The sequence below is a fragment of the Salvelinus fontinalis genome, chromosome 5, assembly GCF_029448725.1.
Source record: "Salvelinus fontinalis isolate EN_2023a chromosome 5, ASM2944872v1, whole genome shotgun sequence".
In the NCBI taxonomy this organism is placed as follows: domain Eukaryota; kingdom Metazoa; phylum Chordata; class Actinopteri; order Salmoniformes; family Salmonidae; genus Salvelinus; species Salvelinus fontinalis.
In genome coordinates, this window is record NC_074669.1 from 6319964 (window position 1) to 6344410 (window position 24447).

At 43.1% G+C, this 24447-nt stretch overlaps 1 protein-coding gene across 2 annotated transcripts; it reads left to right on the forward strand.

The window, feature by feature from the left end:
• Nucleotides 1-1973: 1973 nt before the first annotated feature.
• On the forward strand, nucleotides 1974-19481 carry LOC129854982 (tripartite motif-containing protein 66-like). 2 transcript variants are annotated; one of them, XM_055922200.1, is made up of 10 exons: nucleotides 1974-2173; nucleotides 2779-2991; nucleotides 3259-3424; nucleotides 3511-3586; nucleotides 4170-4395; nucleotides 5239-5819; nucleotides 10167-10299; nucleotides 10543-10617; nucleotides 16646-16798; nucleotides 17069-19481. In XM_055922200.1, the coding sequence occupies exons 2-10, from the start codon at nucleotides 2797-2799 to the stop codon at nucleotides 17261-17263; spliced, it is 1800 nt and encodes a 599-aa protein (XP_055778175.1). In that variant the 5' UTR covers nucleotides 1974-2173; nucleotides 2779-2796; the 3' UTR covers nucleotides 17264-19481. The 2 variants fall into 2 exon arrangements, with proteins under 2 accessions (XP_055778175.1, XP_055778176.1); XM_055922201.1 differs by having other exon boundaries at nucleotides 1983-2088.
• Nucleotides 19482-24447: the final 4966 nt, after the last annotated feature.

Here is a 24447-nt window from a genome sequence, read left to right on the forward strand (position 1 = left end):
ACGTATAAATGTGGGACCATCACTGCTGTTTAGTGGGCCTGTGTGTAATCAGAATACATTTTGTACTGTTCTTTTGTGTGGCCGGAAGCATAATGGAACTACACACTGGTGCAAAGCTATCCATTTGGAAAGAACAGTTGGTTATTACGATAAGAATGTTTGATCAAATGTTACCGTTAATGTCATGCAAATAACTCCAGGCTTTTTTATTAGCTCAGGAATGATCGGGTGACAAGATGTGCTTTTTGTATTGTGCTTCTATTACCCACATAAAGTCTGGACAGAATATTAAAAGAGATTCCATAACTCAAACCTTGTTTGTCAGATTTGTCACCATGTACAAGACCTCCTGGAATCCTTAGTCCTTACTATTACCGCCTCAGTCAAAATTCAGTTATACTGGGACGCTAGCCTTTGAACAAGGCAGATAGCCACTCTAGGTATGAAAATCTTCCCATATCAAATAATGAAGTATTATTATTTTTTATTTTTTGTCAATAAGACTTTTTATTATAAGTTACCGGTTGGGTATTTAATTTGTCTTGTAAAAAGTTGATTCACTGAGTGTACAAAACATTAAGAACATCTGCTCTTTCCATGACAGACTGACCAGGTGAATCCAGGTGAAAGCTATGATCCCTTACTGATGTCACTTGTTAAATCCACTTGAATCAGTGGAATGAAGGGGAGGAGACAGGTTAATGAAGGATTTTTAAGTCTTGAGACATGGAATGTCACAGCATCCCTGTGGAACGCTTTCAACACCTTGTAGAGTCCATGCCCCATGTTCTTAATATTCTGTACACTGTATATCCAAAAGTAATGTATTTTCATCACGACAGGCCATTTTGGGTTAAAAGCTCATTTGATTTGTCTACATTGAGGTTATCTGGTCACTGAGGGAGAAAACCGGCAGGTTTTTGAGGAGTGTAGCAGTGTCTCTTTCGTAGCAGTGTCTCCCAAAGCCTCAGGCAATCTCCTCTTTGGCTTCCACTGCCCTCTTGAATCAGAGCTATGGTTCCCTGCTCTATCCTCAACAGGGTTGCTTTTCCTGATATGAGGACACATCACAGATCCAGAATCAGTCAGATCAGTCACACCCAGATCCAAACTCTCAGCAGAACCCACAGGAACAGGTCTAGAATCATCCCCGGACCCTGTGGACCAGACTTCACTCTAAGATGGCCATGTAGTGGCTCTTCTCCAGGCCTTCTATAGATCACACCAGAACATTTGCTGTGGTCTCCTCACCAACCCCTGGTCCAGAGGCTACCAGGCAGCCAGGGACAGATGGACATGGGATGGTACTCAAGGCAGCAGACAGAGCTGGGTTGGGGTTGGGTCGATTTGGCCAGCTGAAGCACATGACGGTGCACAAGGCCCTTCGAGTCAGACGACGTCAAGCACAGGCCACACAGAGGAACAGCAGGAGTTCCAGTTGATTAAACTTCCAGCACAGAGACAGCAAGACCAAGTCTAAGACCAGATACTGCTGTTTGTGTCCAAGTTAACATGTAGGTACCCACCCACAAGCTTTAAAGAGCGTAAGTATAGATTGCATGTGTATGCTTCATCATCAATAATGGTGACAGCAGCTTGAAGATTTGATTGTCCAGCTTTTCACATTTTAACACATTACAACCAAGCTTGGGACATGCTTTTCAATCTACACCCCTACCACTCTCTGACGTGTAGGTGGATTAATATGGAACACTTTGCAGTGCACTGCAAACTCACATGTACAAAACCAGGGTTGTGTTCATTAGGCACAAAATGCAAGAAAAATAGTGAGCTACTGCCTGAACCAATTAGGAACACTTGTTTTTGTTTTCTGTTGCGAAATGTTTTTCAAAGGTGTGGATACAACTTAATGAATACAATCCAGGTACTAATGAGATGCCAGGGGGGAGAGGACGCGTGTAGGGACAAATTTTGCGTCAAACGTTCCTCCAATCAGGGAGGACCACCGTGATACTCTACCGTCATCTCTTTGCTTCTTTCCTCTCTTCATCCATCAACATCAATCTATCTCATCCCGTCTTCCACTGTCCCGGAGAAAAGGAAAATTACTACCACTCTTCTCATTAGGTCAGAAACACAGTTCTTCTGTAGTCACACACCCATATTCGTTGCTTAGAAAAGTTTATTGTTGCACTATTGGGACATTGTAGAGGTAAGTGTTATTCTGCTGTCACTATAGTGAATCGCTATAAAAATATGTTTTACTGTAGACGTCCGTGCATTCTGTCGTGGTAACGTGGTAATGTTCGCTGGATGTCATAAATTATCGTTTTGCTGTCGACTACAATCAGCACCTGGTGGTTTTGTTAATGTAGATGCAGTGCCTGTTCAGGGCATCTTTCGTTATGGTGTTTATGTAGATTTAGGGCTTCTTTCGTTATGGTGTTTATGTAGATTCAGGGCTTCTTTCAGGGCATCTTTCGTTATGGTGTTTATGTAGATTCAGGGCTTCTTTCGTTATGGTGTTTATGTAGATTCAGGGCTTCTTTCAGGGCATCTTTCGTTATGGTGTTTATGTAGATTCAGGGCTTCTTTCAGGGCATCTTTCGTTATGGTGTTTATGTAGATTTAGTGCATAGTCCGGGGCATCGTTCTGTGCTTATGTAGATTCAGGGCATCTTTCGTTATGGCATACCATTGGGACATTTGTTTTGCTACGGTAAACTGGCCTATGGCTGTAGGGATATAAGACTATTGTTACCTGGCCTATAGCGGTAGAGATGTAGTGAGTTGGTCATGTGTCTATCTAACACCCAGGGATCCAGTTCGCTGGCGATGGCAGCGGCGGCCCGCAGGCGCCATGGCAACATGCCCCAAAGGCGGGCGACCTTGTTGCCGCGGGGATTCCAGCGCTCCATGGCCAAACAGGTGACATCGACAGCACCGGAGAGACAGCCCACTGGGAAGAGTGAGACTACTGGCCCAAACCTGGTAACCACAGCAGGGGCACTGAGGCAGACAACACAGCAGGTAATACGGGAAAGGGGGTGGGTGTAAAAGAGAGAGTGAGAAAGTGGTAGAGATAAGAACCTAGAGCAATGAAGATCTAGAAAGGGGCAGAGGGGGAAATAAAGAATCGGAAGAAATAAAGAATTGGAGAGAAAGTGAGAGATGGCCTTTTCATGTGTTTTTTGCATGGACTTTGAACGAAAGTGTTACACCAATTAGGTTGACAGGAAGTTGAAGTGTTTATCTTACTCTAATTATACTGGTCCATCTTTGTCTGCCTCCCTGTAGCCTGGCACTATTCAGCCCTGTGGGATAGAAATGGGGCCAGGTTGGACATTTATCTGCAAAGCCAAGATGTCCCCCTCATCCTCTCAGCAGCGTCAAAATCACCCTGACCCAAACATTGCTCCTTTGACAGTCTGTCAGACAGAGCCCGTCATACAGAGTTCTCATGGTTGTACCCTAAGATATCATAAAGGAATTAAATACAGTGGTATGCCAAAGTTGCTGCTCTCATAAATGTACTACTTCTCTCCTCAGTATGGGTCCATAGTGGGAAGAACAGAGAGGCTGATGGGAAAGACAGAACCACAGCAGCTTCACTGGAGAGAATCAGGTAGGCCAAGTCAGTTTCAGAAAATAATGACATCCCTTGGATAGTAATGCTCAATCTTGTGTGTTCGCTCAGACCTACGGTGTCCATTTTAGGACAGAACCAACAACTTCCATCGATGTGATTGTCCTAATATGGACACCGTATAAACCAAAACAGGATATTCAAGACAGTGAAGTGAATGCAGATGAAATATTACATAAGGGACTGGTAATTTGCTAGCAACATACATATCAACGAGACCTGTTTGAGACAAGCAGAAACTTAAAGCGAAACTGACAGATATTTCAATTTACTTTTTTAATACTGTAATGAAACAGCAGGGAGCAGGTCTCGAACCCTCAACCTTCTAGCCCGAAGTCCATCGCGCTATCGACTGTGCCGCAAAAGCATGCTCGAACGGCAGAGTCGATTTCCGCGCTTATAAACCCAGGGTCGTTACAATACATTGGCATCAAATTAATACATTGGTCTTGTAATATCAACATATTCAAATAACTACAGAGCAAATTGGCCAGTGTTATTTTGTAGCATATTATGTTTAAGACAGGACCTCGTAGACTAAGGCCATTTTCCATATCCTCAGGATCCATCCAGAGTCCCAGAGGATTCTGGGCAGTTCCTGTGTAGCCACTGTGCGTCTGGAGCGTCTGAGGATCAAACTTGACCCCGGACAGTCAGTTGCCCTGTCAATGGTACCGCCACTGGTGTCTTTGGTGTCATTGTTACGCCAACCACACTCAGAGTTGCTGACTGAGGACGCTGCGGCGCCTCTGCCGGCAGTCATTACCCCAGAGGAGCATGTCCAACAGGTACAGACCATAGAGTTGGATAGAGGGCGCACTTGCCACAAAGCCTGCATGCTTTACCATGAAATGTTACCATTGGTGATGATGAAAGGGACTGGTAATTTGCTAGCAACAAGACCTGCAGTGCCATTGAGTACTTTCAACATTTTGAAACAGTCAACTGGGTGGTACTTCCTATGGGTAAACAAGTGATCATAGAATTACATACAAGTCAGCAGGAGGGAACAGCCAATGAATTATAGCCCTGAGCAAACATTCCATTCACTGCATGTGGAAGTAAATCACCAACCTTGGCTTTATGCCTGTTCTGACAGCACACTCCAGATGGCAGTATTTACCATTTTCAGTTTGTTTACCGACTGCCAACAAACTCCTAGAAGTTGAAAAATAAGTAATTGTCTACTTTAAAATTGCCCTCAATGGTGCTGCCCATGCGGTCAAAGTCATTATGGTAAAGACGCAAAGAATGGCCCTGTATCTACCTCTACAGATTCACCTGGTTCCCCACATATTTTCTCATGTTATGATACAGTGCTACAAATACATTAGTGCTTTAAAAAGTCCTACTCTATTAGACGAGTCAGACGTTTCATTCCTAAATCAGGGTTTAATGTCAATGAGAGTTGCATGAATGGATGTTTCTCAAATTAGGATTCGGCCACCTCGAATCACACTGGGTTAGAGAGGTTACACAGTTACGGTAATTGCCTGGGATTCACCGTTTGAAATGGCTTTCCTCCACGCCCATCAACCAAGCTGACCTGTCCCTGTTCTACATAGAGTAATGTGTTTATTGGCCAATTCTAGAAATGTGACTTTAGATTCCTCTCTGTCTTCTATTTGAAGACAGGGTCCAGTCTGGATTTCCAGCAGAGTTCAACAAACAGAGAAGAGTCATCTGGATCAGAACCAGGGGCCTCAGGGATGGAGCCAACACAAATACAGGGGCCCCTCTGGACTGAACCACCACACCCTCAGGAGAGACCTGCACCTCCATTGCCCCCTATAGGAAAAGCACCAGAATCAGATCTAGTACTCGACTTGGAGTCTGAATGTGAGTCTGAATTGGTTCCAGGTCTGAAATCTGGCTCAGATTCACTGGAAATGGAATCAGACCTGGAGCCAAAGTCAGAGCTGAATCTGTCAATGGAGTTAGACCCAAAGTCGGAATCAGAAACAAAACTGGAATCTGATTGGGAGCCTGCAGATGGAGAGGACAGCGAGGGGGGTCATGTGGGGCAGTGCACACCTATCGATGGGTCTATAGTGTCCCAGGAGCAGCCTGAGAACGAGAAAGGGGCAGCAGGGATGGAGAGTGAGGATTTCTGTGCGGTGTGCTCCAATGGGGGTGACTTGCTGTGCTGCGATGGCTGCCCTAAGGTCTACCACCTCTCCTGCCACATACCACCCCTCCGAAGCTCCCCGCTGTATGTATTAAGATGCCATTGTCGGTGTTTATGAACGTTTTATAATGATTTCTTCTAAACATTTTTCCAAATAGAGTTTCACATCCTTTGAATTTTTGTGTATCCCGCACATTTTAGATGTGGAGATACAATTTCAGGAAAATGTTTATTATACTGTACCGTAGACCCGGCGCCAAAACGAATCAGTTGGATGTGCCTTTGATTTCCATAGGTGGGCTTGTTTTTTCACGGAACCCCCCATGTGTGCACGTGCGTGCATGCATTTTTGAATGGCTGTTATAGTAAAGACTATAGGTAGTTGGTGAGTTTCAAGTTTGGGCAAGCTTACAATTGACCTTTTCTACCCATCTGCGTGGCAGTTATGATTATTTTATATGCACATTTCCATAGAACAGTTTAATTTTAATAAGAACGTTTTCGTTTCTCAAAATAATTGTCACATAGTTAATCATAAACATCTAAAGTAAAATTATAAAAATATAAAAGTTCAAATGTAACTATGGCGAGAGCACTAGCCTCTGCCATATGGACACATTGATACTCTGTGATCCATTGGCGGTTAAAGAAATAAGCACATAGAACTCAGAGATAGCCTATTGGCCAATGCAGCAGTAGGCCTATAACGTTTCAATCACATTCGTCTCTCTTTTCTGCCTGTCTGCCTCCCTTTCTATCTGTCTTGACTTGAGCGATTGCTAGTGAAGTTCAACATTGTATCAAATCATCACAGGTTCTGCCTGAAGAAGCTGTCGATAACGAACTTGCAACATTGCATCAACTAGCCTTTTCCGGGCTCTTAATTATAGTTTCCTGCACCAGTGAGCTCGAGACAGGAAGTTTTTTTTAATGACGTTTCCACTGGATATAGGGATAATCAGATCATCATACACTACCTGACCAATAGTATGTCGACCCCTGCTCGTCCAACATCTCATTCCAAAATCATGGGCATTAATATGGAGTTAGTCCTGCCTTTGCTGCTATAACAGCCTCCACTCTTCTGGGAAGACTTTCCACTAGATGCTGGAACATTGCTGAGGGGACTTGCTTCCATTCAGCCAAAAGAGCATTAGTGAGGTCGGACACTGATGTTGGGCAATTAGGCCTGGCTCCCAGTCGGCATTCCAATTCATTCAAAAGGTGTTCGATGGGGTTGAGGTCAAGGCTCTGTGCAGGCCAGTCAAGTTCTTCCACACTGATCTCAACAAACCTCACTTTGTGCACGGGGGCATTGTCATGCTGAAACGGGAAAGGGCCTTTCCCAAACTGTTGCCACAAAGTTGAAAGCCCAGAATCGTCTAGAATGTCATTGTATGCTGTAGTGTTAAGATTTCCCTTCACTGGATCTAAGGGGCCTAGCCATGAAAAACAGCCCCAGAACATTATTCCTCCTAGCGTTCTCCTGGCATTCGCCAAACCCAGATTTGTCCGTTGGACTGCCAGAGGGTGAAGCATTATTCATCACTCCAGAGAACGTGTTTTCACTCCTCCAGAGTCCAATGGTGGCGAGCTTTACACCCCTCAAGAAGATGATCGTCATTGCACATGGTGATCTTAGGCTTGTGTGTGGCTGCTTGGCCATGGAAACCCATTTCATGAAGCTCCCGACGAACAGTTATTGTGCTAATGTTGCTTCCAGAGGCAGTTTGGAAGTCGGTAGTGAGTGTTGCAAACATTTTTTTACGTGCTCTGCACTTCTGCACTCGCGGTCCCGTTCTGTGAGCTTGTGTGACCTACCACTTTGCGGCTGAGCCATTGTTGCTCCTAGACATTTCCACTTCACAATAACAACAGTTGACTGGAGCAGCTCTAGCAGGGCAGAAATTTGATGAACTGACTTGTTGTAAAGGTGGCATCCTATGACAGTGCCACATTGACAGTCACTGAGCTCTTCAGTATCGGCCATTCAACTGCCAATGTTTGTCTATGGAGATTGCATGGCTGTGTGCTTGATTTTATACACCTGTCAGCAACAGGTTTTGCTGAAATAGCTGAATCCACTAATTTGAAGGGGTGGTTTGCTCTTTCACACCGACGCTTGGTGATTATCGAGGCCGGGAGTGTAAGAAAGATTTTTCCAATACGGAGGAACTATCATTTGTAATGGATGTAAAAAAAAAAATGTTTTTAATACTTTGTTGACTTGTGTGAGTCCGAAGAAAAAATGACTGAGAATCTCAGCTTATTAGTGGTGGAGGTGATATGTTAAGACCAGACATCTAAAAATGTTTTTAAAGCAATGAGAATGATCCAACAGATCAGAATGTTTAGTTTAAAATGTTGATAAACTATTAGGCTATTTCTTCACATTATAAGCGCAGCAGTAGGCTATACGTGGGAATGTTCCAAAATAAGTGCATCCCATGGGTTGTTAATATGAAATAAAGTTGAGAACATGAGACAAGTACAGGTTTCAATGGCATATGAGGAAGTGATTATAAAATAATCCCTTTAACATTCTTATGGTCGGAACACGGTAAAATATACCTCGTAAAATGACAAGTCCAGGTTTTAAACAATTACGTTTATGGTTGAATAGTTTTAAAATGTTGACTGCCTCCTGTTTAGATTGCAAGGTGGGTGATGTTGCGGTGCGCAACAAGCACTGGCCTTTCTCCTCTTTGGGGCGGCAGGTAGCCTAGTGGTTAGAGTGTAGAGGCGGCAGGTAGCCTAGTGGTTAGAGTGTAGAGGCGGCAGGTAGCCTAGTGGTTAGAGTGTAGAGGCGGCAGGTAGCCTAGTGGTTAGAGTGTAGAGGCGGCAGGTAGCCTAGTGGTTAGAGCGTTGGACTAATAACCGAAAGGTTGCAAGAACGAATCCCCGAGCCAACAAGCTAAAAATCTGTCTTTCTGCCCCTAAACAAGGCAGTTACTTCTATGCATGCTCAGTCGTGCTCGTTCCCTCAATGTTATCAGGACAGAGAAACCAGACTCATTGCTCATGGAAAACTCCAAAGAAATGATTAACAAAACTCATAATCGTTGTGAACTCTGCAAATAACATTTCCACTCCGAGAATGAGAATGGTAAATGACTAATTAACACATGCATTAACAGAAATGCGTGTAACCAAATGAAGAGGGATTAAGGGTACATTTACTAGACCTACTGGTGACATGTAATGGGGAATTTATGAAAAAGAAACCATCAAAGGGCAAAAAATTCACACAATGAACGGGAAAGAATTGGTGGGAGACAGCTGAGCGCATTCTGGAGAGAGACGCACCATATCTTTGCCACACCTCCTTCTTGTTGCAACATTTTAATGATACACAAGACACATTATCTTCACACATATTTTAGATGCTTTTCACTCACAGCCTCAACTCAATCAGCTAATCATATTGCCATACGTGCCGCCCAAATTGCAGGATTTCCAAATAGGTATTGACCTACACATTTAGGATTTGAAACAATCCACACATTTTTGGGGGAAAATCAGCTAATGATCCTCTGTGGCTAAGTCATGCTCTCTGGTGAAGTATTTTTTATGTTTTTATTTAGACAGGAGTAGTAATTCTATAATTTTGGCCAAACATCAATTTAATTTTGGGGAAGCCAGCATCCTTACAGTACACTAGCCAATTTTCCTTTCCAATTCGCAAGAGGCTGAAACCAGAGATCTGTATATAATGACAAGATGCTCATGTCTCCGCCCTAACAATGGGAGTCGTTGTGCCAAAGACGGGAAGGCAGGCGACAAGCTTAGGTCTGCACAGGAGTGCAACTTTCACATGTCCACCCAACGTTCGGAAATTGCATTTTTGTCCCCCACCCAGCTTTATCATTGGAATGTGATACAAAACGAAGCAACAGTGTGCTTTAGGACCATGCGGATGCCTCCGAGTGGTCGGGTAGGCTGTTTGGAGTGTTTATCCAACTGGATAGAAAAATAAAATAATAATAATTTGTCCCCCCCCACTTCTAAAACCAAAGTTGCGCCCCTGGGTCTGGATATAATTCCCAAAGAAACTCATTGGGTTTATTCTGGGCAGATTTTGGCGAGAGTGAGCCCTCTCGCTTCACCTCGTCCGCTCTGCTGAAACTCTCGATTGATGCATCTTTCTGTCGGCGTGCATCTCTGTCCAATACATGATCAATATTTTATTTGGACTGGCACAGAGGTACGGTAGGGCGGGCCAGGCCCCCTAAGGCCCGCCCATAACCCCGGCCCTGCTGTAGTGCAAAACTAAACCGGTCTTGAGTTGGCATTGTTGACAATGTTCACAGGGCAACAATATGTGTTCTGTAACCAAAAACCATATTGACAGTTTATGTAATACTGAAAGCCTCTGGATTAGCTGAGGAAATGGGACAAATATGAATCTGACCCTCTCTCTCTGTCCCACAGGGGCGACTGGGTGTGCACATTGTGCCGGAGTGACCAAGACCCTGGGGTGGGCTATGACTGTGAGACCATACATCCCTCGACAGACCACCAGGGGGCAGGCACACCATACACACTGTCAAGCCTGGACCAAAGAGTGTGTTATGATGATGATGATGATCTTCACTGTATCCATTAGGACATTCTTTCCATGTCATACAGCAGTCAAGCATACAAGTATTCGCATAGACAGATTTACAGCACATCACCAACATACGTTAAAGGAGAGTATGTAAGAGCCAGCTACAGTGTCTGTTTAGGATAGGGAACTATCATGGTTTAATGAAGGGAATAGTGGGGTTCAGTATGATTTTAGTTATGTGTATCTCTTTCTTTGCAGAGGTGTGAGAAGCTGACTCTTCTGTTGTCCAGCCACGTCCTCAGTGCTCCATTCCAGGAGCCTGTCAGCCCACTGGTAATAAGGCACCAATCATCTTCCTCCAAGTCTATTGACATATCTTCCTCTATTCAGTGGTGGAAAAAGTACCCAATTGTCATACTTGAGTAAAAGTAAAGATGCCTTAATAGAAAATGTCTCAAGTAAAAGTGAAAGTCACCCAGTAAAATACTACTTGAGTAAAAGTCTAAAAGTATTTGGTTTGAAATATACTTAAGTATCAAAAGTAAATGTAATTGCTGAAATATACTTAAGAGTCAAAAGTAAAAGTATAAATCATATCAAATTCCTTATATTAAGCAACCCAGATGGCACGAATTACTTGTTTTCATTTTTTTTATGGATAGCCAGGGGCACTCTTCAACAGTCTGACATAATTTACAAACGAAGCATTTGTGTTTAGTGAGTCTGCCAGAGGCAGTAGGGATGACCAGGGATGTTCTCTTGATAAGTGCGTGAATTAGACAATTTTCCTGTCCTGCTAAGCATTCAAAATGTAACGAATACTTTTGGGTGTCAGGGAAAATGTAAGTAGTGAAAAGTACATTATTTTATTTAGGAATGTAGTAGAGAAAAAAAGAAGACAGCGCCGGAGAAGATGGCTGAAGTTTTACATGCTCCTAACGGATTGTATTTTTAGGTTCATTTTTTTTGCGTTGTTAAACTTATTTTTTAACTTGTTTTGTACATAATGTTGCTGCTACCGTCTCTTATGACTGAAAATAACTAATGGACATTAGAACAGCGATTACTCACCGCGGACTGGCAGAAGCTTTTTTTTCCTTTAACGAGCCCGACGTGAGCGATAAACTGCTTTCCCAGGAACAGGCCCAAATCCCCGTCATTTGCGTGAAGAGACGACGGAGAAAAAGGACAGAGGTCGGGCTGCCTTCTGAGAATCCGAAGGCGATCGAATAAACGCCCCCTGCCTTCTGTTCTTCTAGCTAACTTCCAATCATTGGAAAATAAAATCGACAACCTACGAGGAAGATTAAACTACCAACTGGACATCAATAACGTTAATACCTTATGCTTCACGGAGTCGTGGCTGAATGACGACATTATCAACATACAGCTGGCTGGCTATACGCTGTATCGGCAGGATAGAACTGCGGCGTTTGGTAAGACAAGGGGGTGGCGGACTAGGCATATATGTAAACAGCGGGTGCACAATATCTAAGTAAGTCAAGGTTTTGCTCGCCTGAGGTAAATTATCTCATGATAAGCTGTAGACCACACTATCTATCTAGAGTTTTCATCCGTATTTTTCGTAGCTGTCTACATACCAGGTTACAGTTGTAAATGAGAACTTGTTCTCAACTGGCCTACCTGATTAAATAAAGGTGAAATAAATAAATACCACCACAGACCGATGTTGTAACTAAGACCGCACTCAATGAGCTGTATTCCGCCATAAGCAAACAGGAAAACGCTCATCCAGAGGCGACGCTCCTAGTGGCGAGGGACTTTAATGCAGGGAAACTTAAATCTGGTTTCACCAAATTTCTATCAGCATGTTAAATGTGCAACCAGAGAAGAAAAAAACTCGAGACCACCTTTACTCCACACACAGAGACACGTACAAAGCTCTCCCTCGCCCTCCATTTGGCAATTCTGACCATAATTCTATCCTCCTGATTCCTGCTTACAAGCTAAAATTAAACCAGGAAGCACCAGTGACTCGGTCAATTAAAAAAGTTGTCAGATGAAGCAGATGCTAAGCTACAGGACTGTTTTGCTAGCACAGACTGGAATATGTTCCGGGATTCTTCCGATGGCGTTGATTACACCACATCAGTCATTGGCTTAATCAATAAGTGCATTGATGACATCGTCCCCACTCTTGCTCACCCTGAGGAAGGCACAGTGATGCCGAAACATTGGTAAATACCCATTAAATGGCTGGGCTTTTACATGGAGTGTAATTACATACCCCAACCAGAAGCTATGGGTTACAGGCAACATCCGCACTGAGCTAAAAGCTAAAGCTGCCGCTTTCAAGGAGTGGGACTCTAACCCAGAAGCTTATAAGAAATCCCGCCATGCCCTCCGACGAACCATCAAACAGGCAAAGCATCAATACAGGACTAAGATTGAATCGTACTACACCGGCTCCAACGCTCGTCGGATGTGGCTGGGCTTGCAAACCATTACAGTCGACCAGCACAGCCGAGAGCTGCTCAGTGACACGAGCCTACCAGACGAGCTAAACCACTTCTATGCTCGCTTCGAGGCAAATAACACTGAAACATGCATGAGAGCACCAGCTGTTACGGACGACTGTGTGATCACACTTCGCAGCTGAAGTGAGTAAGACCTTTAAACAGGTCAACATTCACAAGGCCACAGGTCCAGACAGATTACCAGGATGTGTACTGTGAGCATGCGCTGACCAACTGGCAAGTGTCTTCACTGACATTTTCAGACTGTCCCTGACTGAGTCTGTAATACCAACATGTTTCAAGCAGACCACCATAGTCCCTGTACCTAAGAACACTAAGGTAACCTGCCTAAATGACTACCGACCCGTAACACTCACTGTAGCCATGAAGTGCTTTGAAAGGCTGGTCATGACTCACATCAACACCATTATCCCATTATCCCAGAAACCTTAGACTCACTCTGATTTGCATACCGCCCTAACAGATCCACAGATAATGCAATCTCTATTGCACTCCACACTGCTCTTTTCCACCTGGACAAAAGGAACACCTATATGAGAATGCTATTCATTGACTACAGCTCAGCGTTCATCACCATAGTTCCCTCAAAGCTCTTCAATAAGCTAAGGACCCTGGGACTAAACACCTCCCTTTGCAACTGGATCCTGGACTTCATGACGGGCTGCCCCCAGGTGGTAAGGGTAGGTAACAACAAATCCACCATGCTGATCCTCAACACTGGCGCCCCTCAGGTGTGTGTACTCGGTCCTCTCCTGTACTTCCTGTTCACTTATAACTGCACGGCCAGGCACAACTCCAACGCCATCATTAAGTTTGCCGATGAAACAACCGACAATGACGAGACAGCCTATAGGAAGGAGGTCAGAGACCTGGCCGTGTGGTGCCAGGACAATAACCTCTCCCTCAACGTGATCAGGACAAAGGAGATGATTGTGGACTGCAGTAAAAGGAGGACCGAGCACGCCCCATTCTCATCGGCGGGGCTGTGGTGGAGCAGGTTGAGAGCTTCATGTTCCTTGGTGTCCACATCTCCAACAAATCTCCAACAAACTAACATGGTCCAAGCACACCAAGACAGTCGTAAAGAGGGCACGACAAAACCAATTTCCCCTGAGGAGATGAAAAGATTTGGCATGGGCCCTCAGATTCTCAAAAGGTTCTACAACTGCACCATCGAGAGCATCCTGACTGGTTGCGTCACTGCCTGTTATGGCAACTGCTCGGCTTCCGACCGCAAGGCACTACAGAGGGTAGTGCGTAAGGCCCAGTACATCACAACCAGCTCCTTTGTCTTGCTCACATTGAGGGAGAGGTTGTTGTCCTGGCACTACACTGCCAGTTCTCTGACCTCCTCCCTAAAGGCTGTCTCATCGTTGTCGGTGATCACTGTTGTGTCGTCAGCAAACTTAATGATGGTGTTGGAGTCAAGTTTTGCCATGCAGTCATGGGCGAACAGGGAGTACAGGAGAAGCCTACGTACACACACCTGAGGGGCACCGGTGTTGAGGATCAGCGTGGCAGACGTGTTGTTGCCCACCCTTACCACCTGGGGGCAGCCCGTCATGAAGTCCAGGATCCAGTTGCAGAGGGAGGTGTTTAGTCCCAGGGTCCTTAGCTTAGTGATGAGTTTCGTGGGCACTATGGTGTTGACCGCTGAGCTGTAGTCAATGAACAGCATTCTCACATAGGTGTTCCTTTTGTCCAGGTGGGAAAGGGCAGTGTGGAGTGCGATTTTGAGATTGCGTCATCTGTGGATCTATTGGAGTGGGAGTGGGTCTAGGGATGGGCTGCCCAACCCTCTTCCTGGAGATCTACTGTCCTATAGGTTTTCAGTCAACCCTCATTTAGCATATCTGATTCAGCTAGTTAAGGTCTTGTTGAGCAGCTAATTAGTAGAGTCAAATTAGGGTTGTGTTAAATTAGGGTTGGACTGAACCCACAAGACAGTAGATCTCCAGGAAGAGGGTTGGGCAGCCCTGGTCTAGGGTTTCCCGGGAGGATGCTATTGATGTGAGCCATGGCCAGCCTTTCAAAGCACTTCATGGCTACCGACGTTACTGCTACGGGGCAGTAACCATTTAGGCAGGTTACCTTTGCTTCCTTGGGCACAGGAACTATGGTGGTGTGCTTGAAACATGTAGATATTTCAGACTCAGACAGGGAGAGGTTGAAAATGTCAGTGTAGACACATGCTAGTTGGTCCATGCATGCTTTGAGAACACATCCTGGTAATTCATCTGGCCCCGCGGCTTTGTGAATGTTAACCTGTTTAAAGGTCTTGCTCACATCGGCTACTGAGAGCGTTATCACACAGTCATCCAGAACAGCTGGTGTTCTAGTGCCTGCTTCAGTGTTGCTTGCCTTGAAGCGAGCATAAAAGGCATTTAGCTCATCTGGTAGGCTCGCGTCACTGGGCAGCTCGCGTCTGGGTTTCCCTTTGTAGTCCGTAATAGTTTTCAAGCCCTGCCATATCCGACGAGCGTCAGAGCCGGTGTAGTAGGATTCAATCTTAATCCTGTATTGAAGCTTTGCTTGTTTGATGGTTTGTCTGAAGGCATAGTAGGATTTATTATAAGCATCCGGATTAGTCTTGAAAGCGGCAGCTCTAGACTTTAGCTCGATGCGGATGTTGCCTGTAATCCATTGCTTCTGGTTGGGATATGTATGTACGGTCACTGTGGGGACGACATCGTCGATGCATTTATTGATGAAGCCGATGACTGAGGTGGTATACTCATCAATGCCATTGGATGAATCCCGGAACATATTCCATTCTGTGCTAGCATAACAGTCCTGTAGCGTAGCATCCGCGTCATCTGACTTCCTGATTTCGTTTTTGCTTGTAACAGGAATCAGGAGGATAGAATTAAGGTCAGATTTGCAAAATGGAGCACGGGGGAGAGCTTTGTATGCATCTCTGTGTGGAGTAAATGTGACATGCTGGTAAAATTGTTTGTAAAACTGATTTAAGTTTGCCTGCATTAAAGTCCCCAGCCACTAGGACCCCCGCTTCTGGATTAGCATTTTCTTGTTTGCTTATGGCCTTATAGAGTTGGTTGAGTGCTGGTCTTAGTGCCAGCATCGGTCTGTGGTGGTAAATACACGGCTACGAATAATATAGATGACAACTCTCTTGGAAGATATTGTGGTCTACAGCTTGTCATAAGGTATTCTACCTCAGGTGAGCAATACCTCGAGACTTCTTTAATATTAGACATTGCGCACCAGCTGTTATTGACAAAAAGACACACGACCCCACCCCTCATCTTACCAGACGTAGCATCTCTGTTCTGCCGGTGCATGGAAAATCCCGCCAGCTCTGTATTGTCCGTGTCGTCGTCCAGCCACGACTCGGTGAAACATAAGATATAACAGTTGTCAATGTCCCATTGGTAGGATAATGGTAATGGTGGGTCCTACATTTTATTTTCCAATAATTGCATGTTAGCAAGTAGAACGGAAGGCAGTGGGAGTTTACTCGCTCGCCTACGGATTCTCAGAAGGCAGCCCATCCTCCGTCCTCTTTCTCCGTTGTCTCTTCGCGCAAATGACGGGGATTTGGGCCTGTTCCCGGGAGAGCAGTATATTCTTCTCGTCGGACTCGTTAAAGGAAAAAGCTTCTTCCAGTTCGTTGTGAGTAATCGCTGTTCTGATGTCCAGAAGTTATTTTTGGTCATAAGAGATGGTAGAAGAAACGTTATGTACAAAATAAGTAAACAAATAAGTTACAAACAATGCAGAAATACTAACAAAAGAGCACAATTGATCAGGAGCATGTAAAACATCAGCCATCCTCTTCGGCGCGCACCATATTATCGTTATGTTTTGATAAAAATTAAATAGACTCTGTGATTGGGCTCCAGGCTCGTCATTACTACCAGATCATTAAGAGGCCGATGGACCTATCAGTGATCAGGAAGAAGCTAGACCAGAGGAACACTCTTCACTACTTCACAGCCCAGCAGTTTGTGGACGACGTTCTACTCATGTTCAGGAACTGTGCAACTTTCAATTACGTAGGTCAAATCCATATGAATTAAATCATTATTTTGTTATTTAAAAAATATTTTGTTATTGTTAATGTTAAGATAATATTCAATTTCCAAAAACTAAAACTAGGCTTATCTTTTTTTCTTGCCAATAAGCCATAGGGATTTTCCCATAGACATATAGGAGCCAGGAACACAGCAATTTAATTTTTTTGTTTTGTACATAAATTCTCCTTCATTGTGTTGAAAGTTGAACTCTGCAGCTCCCTTCATGACATCTGACCTCTTGACCTCTAGCCGGACTCTGAGGTCGCCAACGCAGGTCGTAACCTCGAGGTGTTCTTCCTGTCCAAGCTGAGGGAGGTGTTTCCCAGCCAAGCCTTCCCCACGCTGACCCAGGACAGAGCGAACAGGAACAGTCTCGTTTGGCTGAACAGGAAAAGGAGGGACTACCACAGGAAGAAGAAACGAGGTCACTTCCTTGACTTCTGAAGTGGTCTGGTGTAATGTTGTATGGTGGCAAAACATCTCACATAGTTGTATATTTTTAATATTAATTCAACCTTAGTCTGGCCATATCTAAATTACATTATTTTATAATCATGGAATGTAGACATATATGGGAACGTTTTATTCAGAATTTGTGTTTTACAGTCTTGTTAAATTTGAAGTGATTAAATGTCTTTATTAAACATTTAGGGGCCAATTGAATCCATCGATGGCCACCAGATTATCGCCATCTGATCTTTTGTTAAACCATTAATACTGATAAAATTACGCACACAGTGATCTTAATTGCAACCATTATTGGCCACCGATTTACTGCTCCGTGAAGCGGATGTCGGAGTTTACTCTTAGTCCTGATTGCTGCCATCATTTTTCAAGACTATTTCAATTTCTGCTGGTTTTATCATCGGAACAATTGAATCCTGCTATTATAGCAATTTATCTATTTGGCAATCATTCCGTACAACTGAAATAAACTATTAATTTTCATAGTTTACCACTTGGTTGAAGATGGGAAGGTAACGACAACAGCGTCACAATAATGTGGAGGTTCTACCACTCTGAATCAACCATGGGACCAGCTCAAGAATTGTAGCTACGCTGCCTAGGCAGCAAAAAGACCACAACCATCTAGCCAGCTAGCTAACGTTAGCATATGAGATCAGTGGCATCTATTCATGGATGCCAAGGGAAGCCAGGTTTCCCCAAAAAATTGACAAACAAAACAAAACAAAAAATGTTTTATTAATTGACCTTTCGTCTCTGTGTTTCATCATTTTCCTTCAATTCGCAAGAGGCTGAATGTATCTCACTGGAGAGGCATCCGATCGAGCGAAACAGTGCCTCTGTATGTGTAGCCCATCTATCTGATGCTGTCTGGTCAAAAATAGTATGATCTTTTTGCTGCCCGTAGCATTGAATGCATGGGAAGCCAGCACGCATTTGGCCTCCCTTGATATTTTTTTTATACAATAATATCTAATCAGCGTTGAGCTAAACTGAGTAAGCTCAACTGTAAATGGTCCTGGCACACCACATTTTTAAGTGTCAAGGGAAGCCAGTTTGAATTTGGCTTCACACCAATCACATCAAGCCAAACGTAATTTATCAGAAAATAAATTGAATTGTTGCATCTCGTTGAGATGTTGACCTCTGGTGGCTAGCTAGCTAGCTAAAATTGTTCCTTTCCTAAATTAGCCATGGACAGAGAGAGGGATTTGGACTTGTGGTTTTACTTAATTCTCCATACTGACCAATGATTATAATAGCGATTCTGATCCAACCATAAATTCATACATTGTTGTACCCCTGGCCTGAGAGAATGGAAGTTCAATATGTAGCTAGATGTAACAGTAGTAGGCTAATGTTAACTAGCTGGCTAATTGTTGTCCATGAAAGGAAGTTAGGCTAGCCAGCAAGCATTTTAGCCAGGTAGCCTAGGACAACAAAAACTAAAAGTGTATACTGTATGCCAGAGTCATAAAACATTTCGTTAACATGAAAGAGAGGAGGATGGCATTGGCCGTAGGGGGAGTTTACATGTTTTTTCCACTTACGTACACACACACACAGGAATCAGTACCATGGACAGCCACATTGTAGTTAGCTAACGTTGATTGGACTAAATTGTTTTTGGAATCTTTTAGTTGTTACTGTATTAGTAGACTAAGTATAGGTGAATTGATGATGTTGAAATGGTGTTGGAATAGTGGAGGTAGTTCCGGTTTTCTTTGCAACTTGCAGTAACTCTCGGGTGTTCTAAATTAAGTTGTTTAGTAGTGTAACGGTCCTGACCTGTTTTATGTTGTTTTTGTATGTGTTTAGGTCAGGGCATGTGTTTTGGGTGGGCAGTCTATGTTATCTGTTTCTATGTTGGTTTTGGTTGCCTGGTATGGCTCTTAGAGGCAGGTGTTTTGCGTTCTCCTCTAATTAAGAGTCATATTTAGGTAGGGTGTTCTCACTGTTTGTTGGTGGGTGATTGTCTCCTGTTTCTGTGTCAATGTTACACCATACGGGATTGTTTCGGTTTGTTCGTGCGTTTATGTAGTCTGTTCCTGTGTCTGCGTGCTTCGTGTATTTGTAAGTTCGTTTGTTCAGGTCTGTCTACATCGTTTTGTTATTTTGTTAGTTATATCAAGTATAGTTCGTTTTCGTATTAGTTTGGTCTGTTTTGTTTATTTAATAAATAATCATGTATTCACAACCCGCTGCGCCTTGGCTCGATCACTACACCTCCTCTTCTTATGAAGAGAGAGAGGAACACCGTTACAAGTAGCCCGAAAATGTCGGAAACATTAACTTGCTTGACCATGCTGTATGTCTGTCAGTTACATGCAGTGGTGTAAAGAACTTACAGTAAGTAAAACTACTTTAAAGTACTAATTAAGTAGTTTTTTGTGGTATCTGTACTTTACTATTAATATTTTTGACAACTTTTACTTCACTACATTCCTAAAGAAAATAATGTACTTTTTACTCCCTACATTTTCCCTGACACCCAAAAGTATTCGTTACATTTTGAATGCTTAGCAGGAAAGGAAAATTATCTAATTCACGCACTTATCAAGAGAACATCCCTGGTCATCCCTACTGCCTCTGGCGGACTCACTAAATACACATGCTTTGTTTGTAAATGTTGTATCCGTAAATTTAAAAAACAAGAAAATTATGCTGTTTGCTTAATAATATAAGGAATTTTAAATGACTTTTACCTTAGATACCTAAGTTTATTTGAGCAATTACATTTACTTTTGATACTTAAGTATATTTAAAACCAAATACGTTTCTACTTTTACTCAAGTAGTATTTTACTGGGTGACTTTCACTTTTACTTGAGTCATTTTCTATTAAGGTATCTTTACTTTTACTTAAGTATGACAATTGGATACTTTTTCTACCCCTGGCTGCATGCAATATGCTTTGTGGACTCCACCAGACAGATGTTGCTCTCCGGTTTTGTGTTGAAACAAAGGTGTGGTTGAATTTGTTCTACCACTGTGTCTTATAGCCTTAGGCTGTGTCACGTTGGCAAGCCATATGCATTTAACAGGTTATAGGGCAAACAACGCAATTATCACAACGCACAGGTTGTAATATGGCTTGTTTTTATTCATACATAGCTGACATAGCTCGCTGGTCAGGTTGAAGATGGAAAGGTTAAGACAACATAATTCCATGCAGAAGCTTTTGAAAATAAACACATGGGACCAGCGCCGTTGCTGAATTCTACAGGATTAGCATTGAAAACGTGACCACGGTTGGGAAATCTAGTAATAAAGTGGCTGTAGATTATTTAAAAAACGTCTAAATTAATAGAATGACAGGTAAGCAGTTATGCTATGTATTAACTGAGTAGTTAAGGAATATTATAAACTGGGTGGTTTAAGCCCTCAATCTTGATTGTCTGACAGCCATGGTTTAAACCACGGATATGACAAAACATGTTATTTTTACTGCTCTAATTACGTTTATAATAGCAATAAGGCACCTCGGGGGTTTGTGATTTATGGCCAATATACCACGGCTAAGGGCTATGTCCAGGCACTCCACGTTGCGTCGAGGTTAAGAACACCCCCTCAGGCCTTATTGCTTAATTATAATCCTATTGTCTTAATATACACTGCTCAAAAAAATAAAGGGAACACTTAAACAACACAATGTAACTCCAAGTCAATCACATTTCTATGAAATCAAACTGTCCCCTTAGGAAGCAACACTGATTGACAATAAATTTCACATGCTGTTGTGCAAATGGAATAGACAAAAGGTGGAAATTATAGGCAATTAGCAAGACACCCCCAAAAAAGGAGTGATTCTGCAGGTGGTGACCACAGACCACTTCTCAGTTCCTATGCTTCCTGGCTGATGTTTTGGTCACTTTTGAATGCTGGCGGTGCTCTCACTCTAGTGGTAGCATGAGACGGAGTCTACAACCCACACAAGTGGCTCAGGTAGTGCAGCTCATCCAGGATGGCACATCAATGCGAGCTGTGGCAAGAAGGTTTGCTGTGTCTGTCAGCGTAGTGTCCAGAGCATGGACGCGCTACCAGGAGACAGGCCAGTACATCAGGAGACGTGGAGGAAGCACTACAAATTAACAAAACAACAAACGTGACTAACCTGCAACAGTCCTGTGTGGCCCAAACGCTGACACAAGAACAAACACCCACAAAACACCAGTGAAACCCTGGCTGCCTTAGTATGACTCTCAATCAGAGACAAACGATACACACCTGTCTCTGATTGAGAATCATACCAGGCCGAACACAAAAACCCAACATAGAAATAGAAAACATAGACTGCCCACCCAAAACTCACGCCCTGACCAAACTAAAACAAATACATAACAAAGGAAAACAGGTCAGGAACGTGACAGGTACGTGTTGCTTGATATGAGCAAGTTAACACAAATGTATTCATCCACGATAAATTAATGGTTACTGCCTGGCCAGTGATCTAGCTAGCTACATTTCAGAAATTAGCTATCCTCTTAAATGCAGTGGTCAGTGGATAAAATAAGTCGAAGAGTTGAAAATGTTTGTCTAAAAATAATTAGTCGCCAGCTATTGTTGGTTATCATGTCTAACCAGTTGGCTCCTGAAGCCTATCTATGTCCCCATGAGCTCCCGAGTCTAGCTAATGTTAGCTAGCTAGCATTTCTGAATCAAATACTGTAGCTAGCAAGCCCTCATCGACAACAATTTTATTTGGAAGCAGGAATGTCAGATTCGTATTTAAATTTTATGTTAACTGTCATTGAATTTGGTGGTTAATACTGGTTTCAGATCCTAGAGAAATTGTCCGCCATTTTTTGTGTTTTGGTAAGCAGAGTGACGTCGCGCACTCAAAAAGGCTCAAGCCAATTACCTGACGGGTTCTATGTCGAGACTTTTGAATATTCTTTATGAATAGGCGTCCTGCGTGCTCTGGGCATTGCTGACTCAAATGAACAAAATGAGTCCAAAGATTTGTTCGTTTGACTGAATGAGTCGAAAAAAATTAGAGTCAATAGAAGAGCCGAACTTCCCATCACTAGTTGTAATATGTCATATTCTTTCATTTATGCTTTTCCTATTTCGATTTTGTTGTTCCTGATAGGATGTTACTTCATTGGGGGCAGGAGTATTGAATGAAGCCAATGACCATTTCGTCTGTCTAGTATCAAGCCGGCTTGACACCGTAACAACGTCAGATCAGCTGGTCTGTATAGATCCTCAGTTATTTTAGTTGCAACCACGATTATTTTAGCCTGGAGCTCCATGTAATCTCCCGTTAGTAGCATATAAAAAAATCCAGTGCTAACCTGTAGGTGTTATGATGCTGATGGTTTTCGAGACTCATGGTTGGTGGCTACCATTACAGCTCCATCTAGTTGTCGCATTGAGGATAACAGTTGTTGACAACTGTAGCATTTTAGCTAAGCCTAACCCGTTATCTAACCTTAACCTCTGTCTCCTAACCTGACACATTAGTTATCCTAACCTGCCAAGTTAGTTCTCCTAACCTGACACGTTAATTCTCCTGACCTGCTTGTAAACAAACCAACAGTGCCGACAACCCATCAATATCACCTCACAGGTGAGTGTTAAATTCTGCATCTCTGTTGCCATGCACCCACCATCTGAATGTCTTTGATGTATTTGTGTATCCATGGGCATTAACAACAAATGAAAGAAGACTCATGGAAGGAGATAAGATCCCCTTTTAAAAGCCTACAGCCTTTTGGGTAATGTTAAGTGAAATGGGGAAGTCGATTTTGAGATTGTATCAAGGGGAAGGATGATTCTCGACACATGCACGTTCTTTACTTTTTTCTAATTCTAAAGAAGCCGAGCCACATGTGTTTTTGATCGTTGTTGGGTGAAGAGCCAGTACACCTCAAGGGAGTACAACCAGCAAGCCCTGTGTAATGGAGACGTATTCTACTAGACCTACATGTATTGTTTACTCTACACTCAATCGCATAGACTAGAGCCAGCTGGAAGTGTGCATTGTGAACCATACACTTGCTTACCATTCACTGTAAGGGATTTCATAATTTTGGAAGCAATGCAATATGTTTAAAAAGGCTTACAGATATGTCCATGACAGTTTTCCGGCTGCTAGCGTCTGGCCTAGTGGTAGCGCGGCTGACTCCGGATTACACACACGCCTGCGACTGGGTTACTAATCATGCCATGGCTCCTACTCTCTGTCTCTCTCTGTACTTCTCTCTCTCTGTTACGAATGTCTAAGCAAGAAAAAGCAATGTACATGCATTTATAAAACAAAAATAAAGTACATTTTCTAATTAAGACAAAATTAAACGACTTTACTCGCTTTCTTCTCACAAGCCTAGAATAAAACAACTCATAAAATGATCCAACATTCATTAGCAAAATATTGAGTCTAATAACAGGAATAGCAGGGTGCGTTGTTTGTGTTGGACTATGTTGAGAACAGTGGAGGCTGCTGAGGGGAGAACAGCTCATAATATTGGCTGGAATGGCGCAAATGGAATGGCATCAAACATCTGGAAACCATGTGTTTGATGTATTTCATACCATTCCACTGATGCCGCTCCAGTCATTACCACGGGCCCGTCCTCCCCAATTAAGTTATCACCAACCTCCTGTGGTTGAGAACAAGGTTAGAAGTTTGTTACCATCCTTGAAAGATTCATTTCGGTGGGTGGAATCAGGACGGGCCCAAGAATATTATTCAGCTTTTTTAAAATTTGTGTCTCATTCATTACAAAATGGCCAATATTTAACTGGCAGATTAATGAAAATGCAAGGGAAAATACTATAAAGGAGGTAATTCCTAATCAAAGGCTGCTTGAACTGTCCTCTCCCTAATATCTGGGCCACAGAAATCTTTAATTACATATCGTTATCCTCATAATATCCTACAGAACACCCTGACTAAGACATGGACTTGGATCGACATTACAGCACAACAAAGACCAATTCAAGTTCAAATGAGGCGGAGCCAAAGGAATATCAATTCAATTAGTATTTCATTAAATTGTTATTTCACTCCATGCCCAGTATTTGAACTTCGAGAGAACAAGTATGTCAAAGCCTGCCTTATGCCCAAATTTAGGAATCTAACTCGGCAAGAGGAGAGAACAATATCCATCACACCATGAGGAAAAGAGCGAGGCATGTCAAATGATGTCATTTGATCTG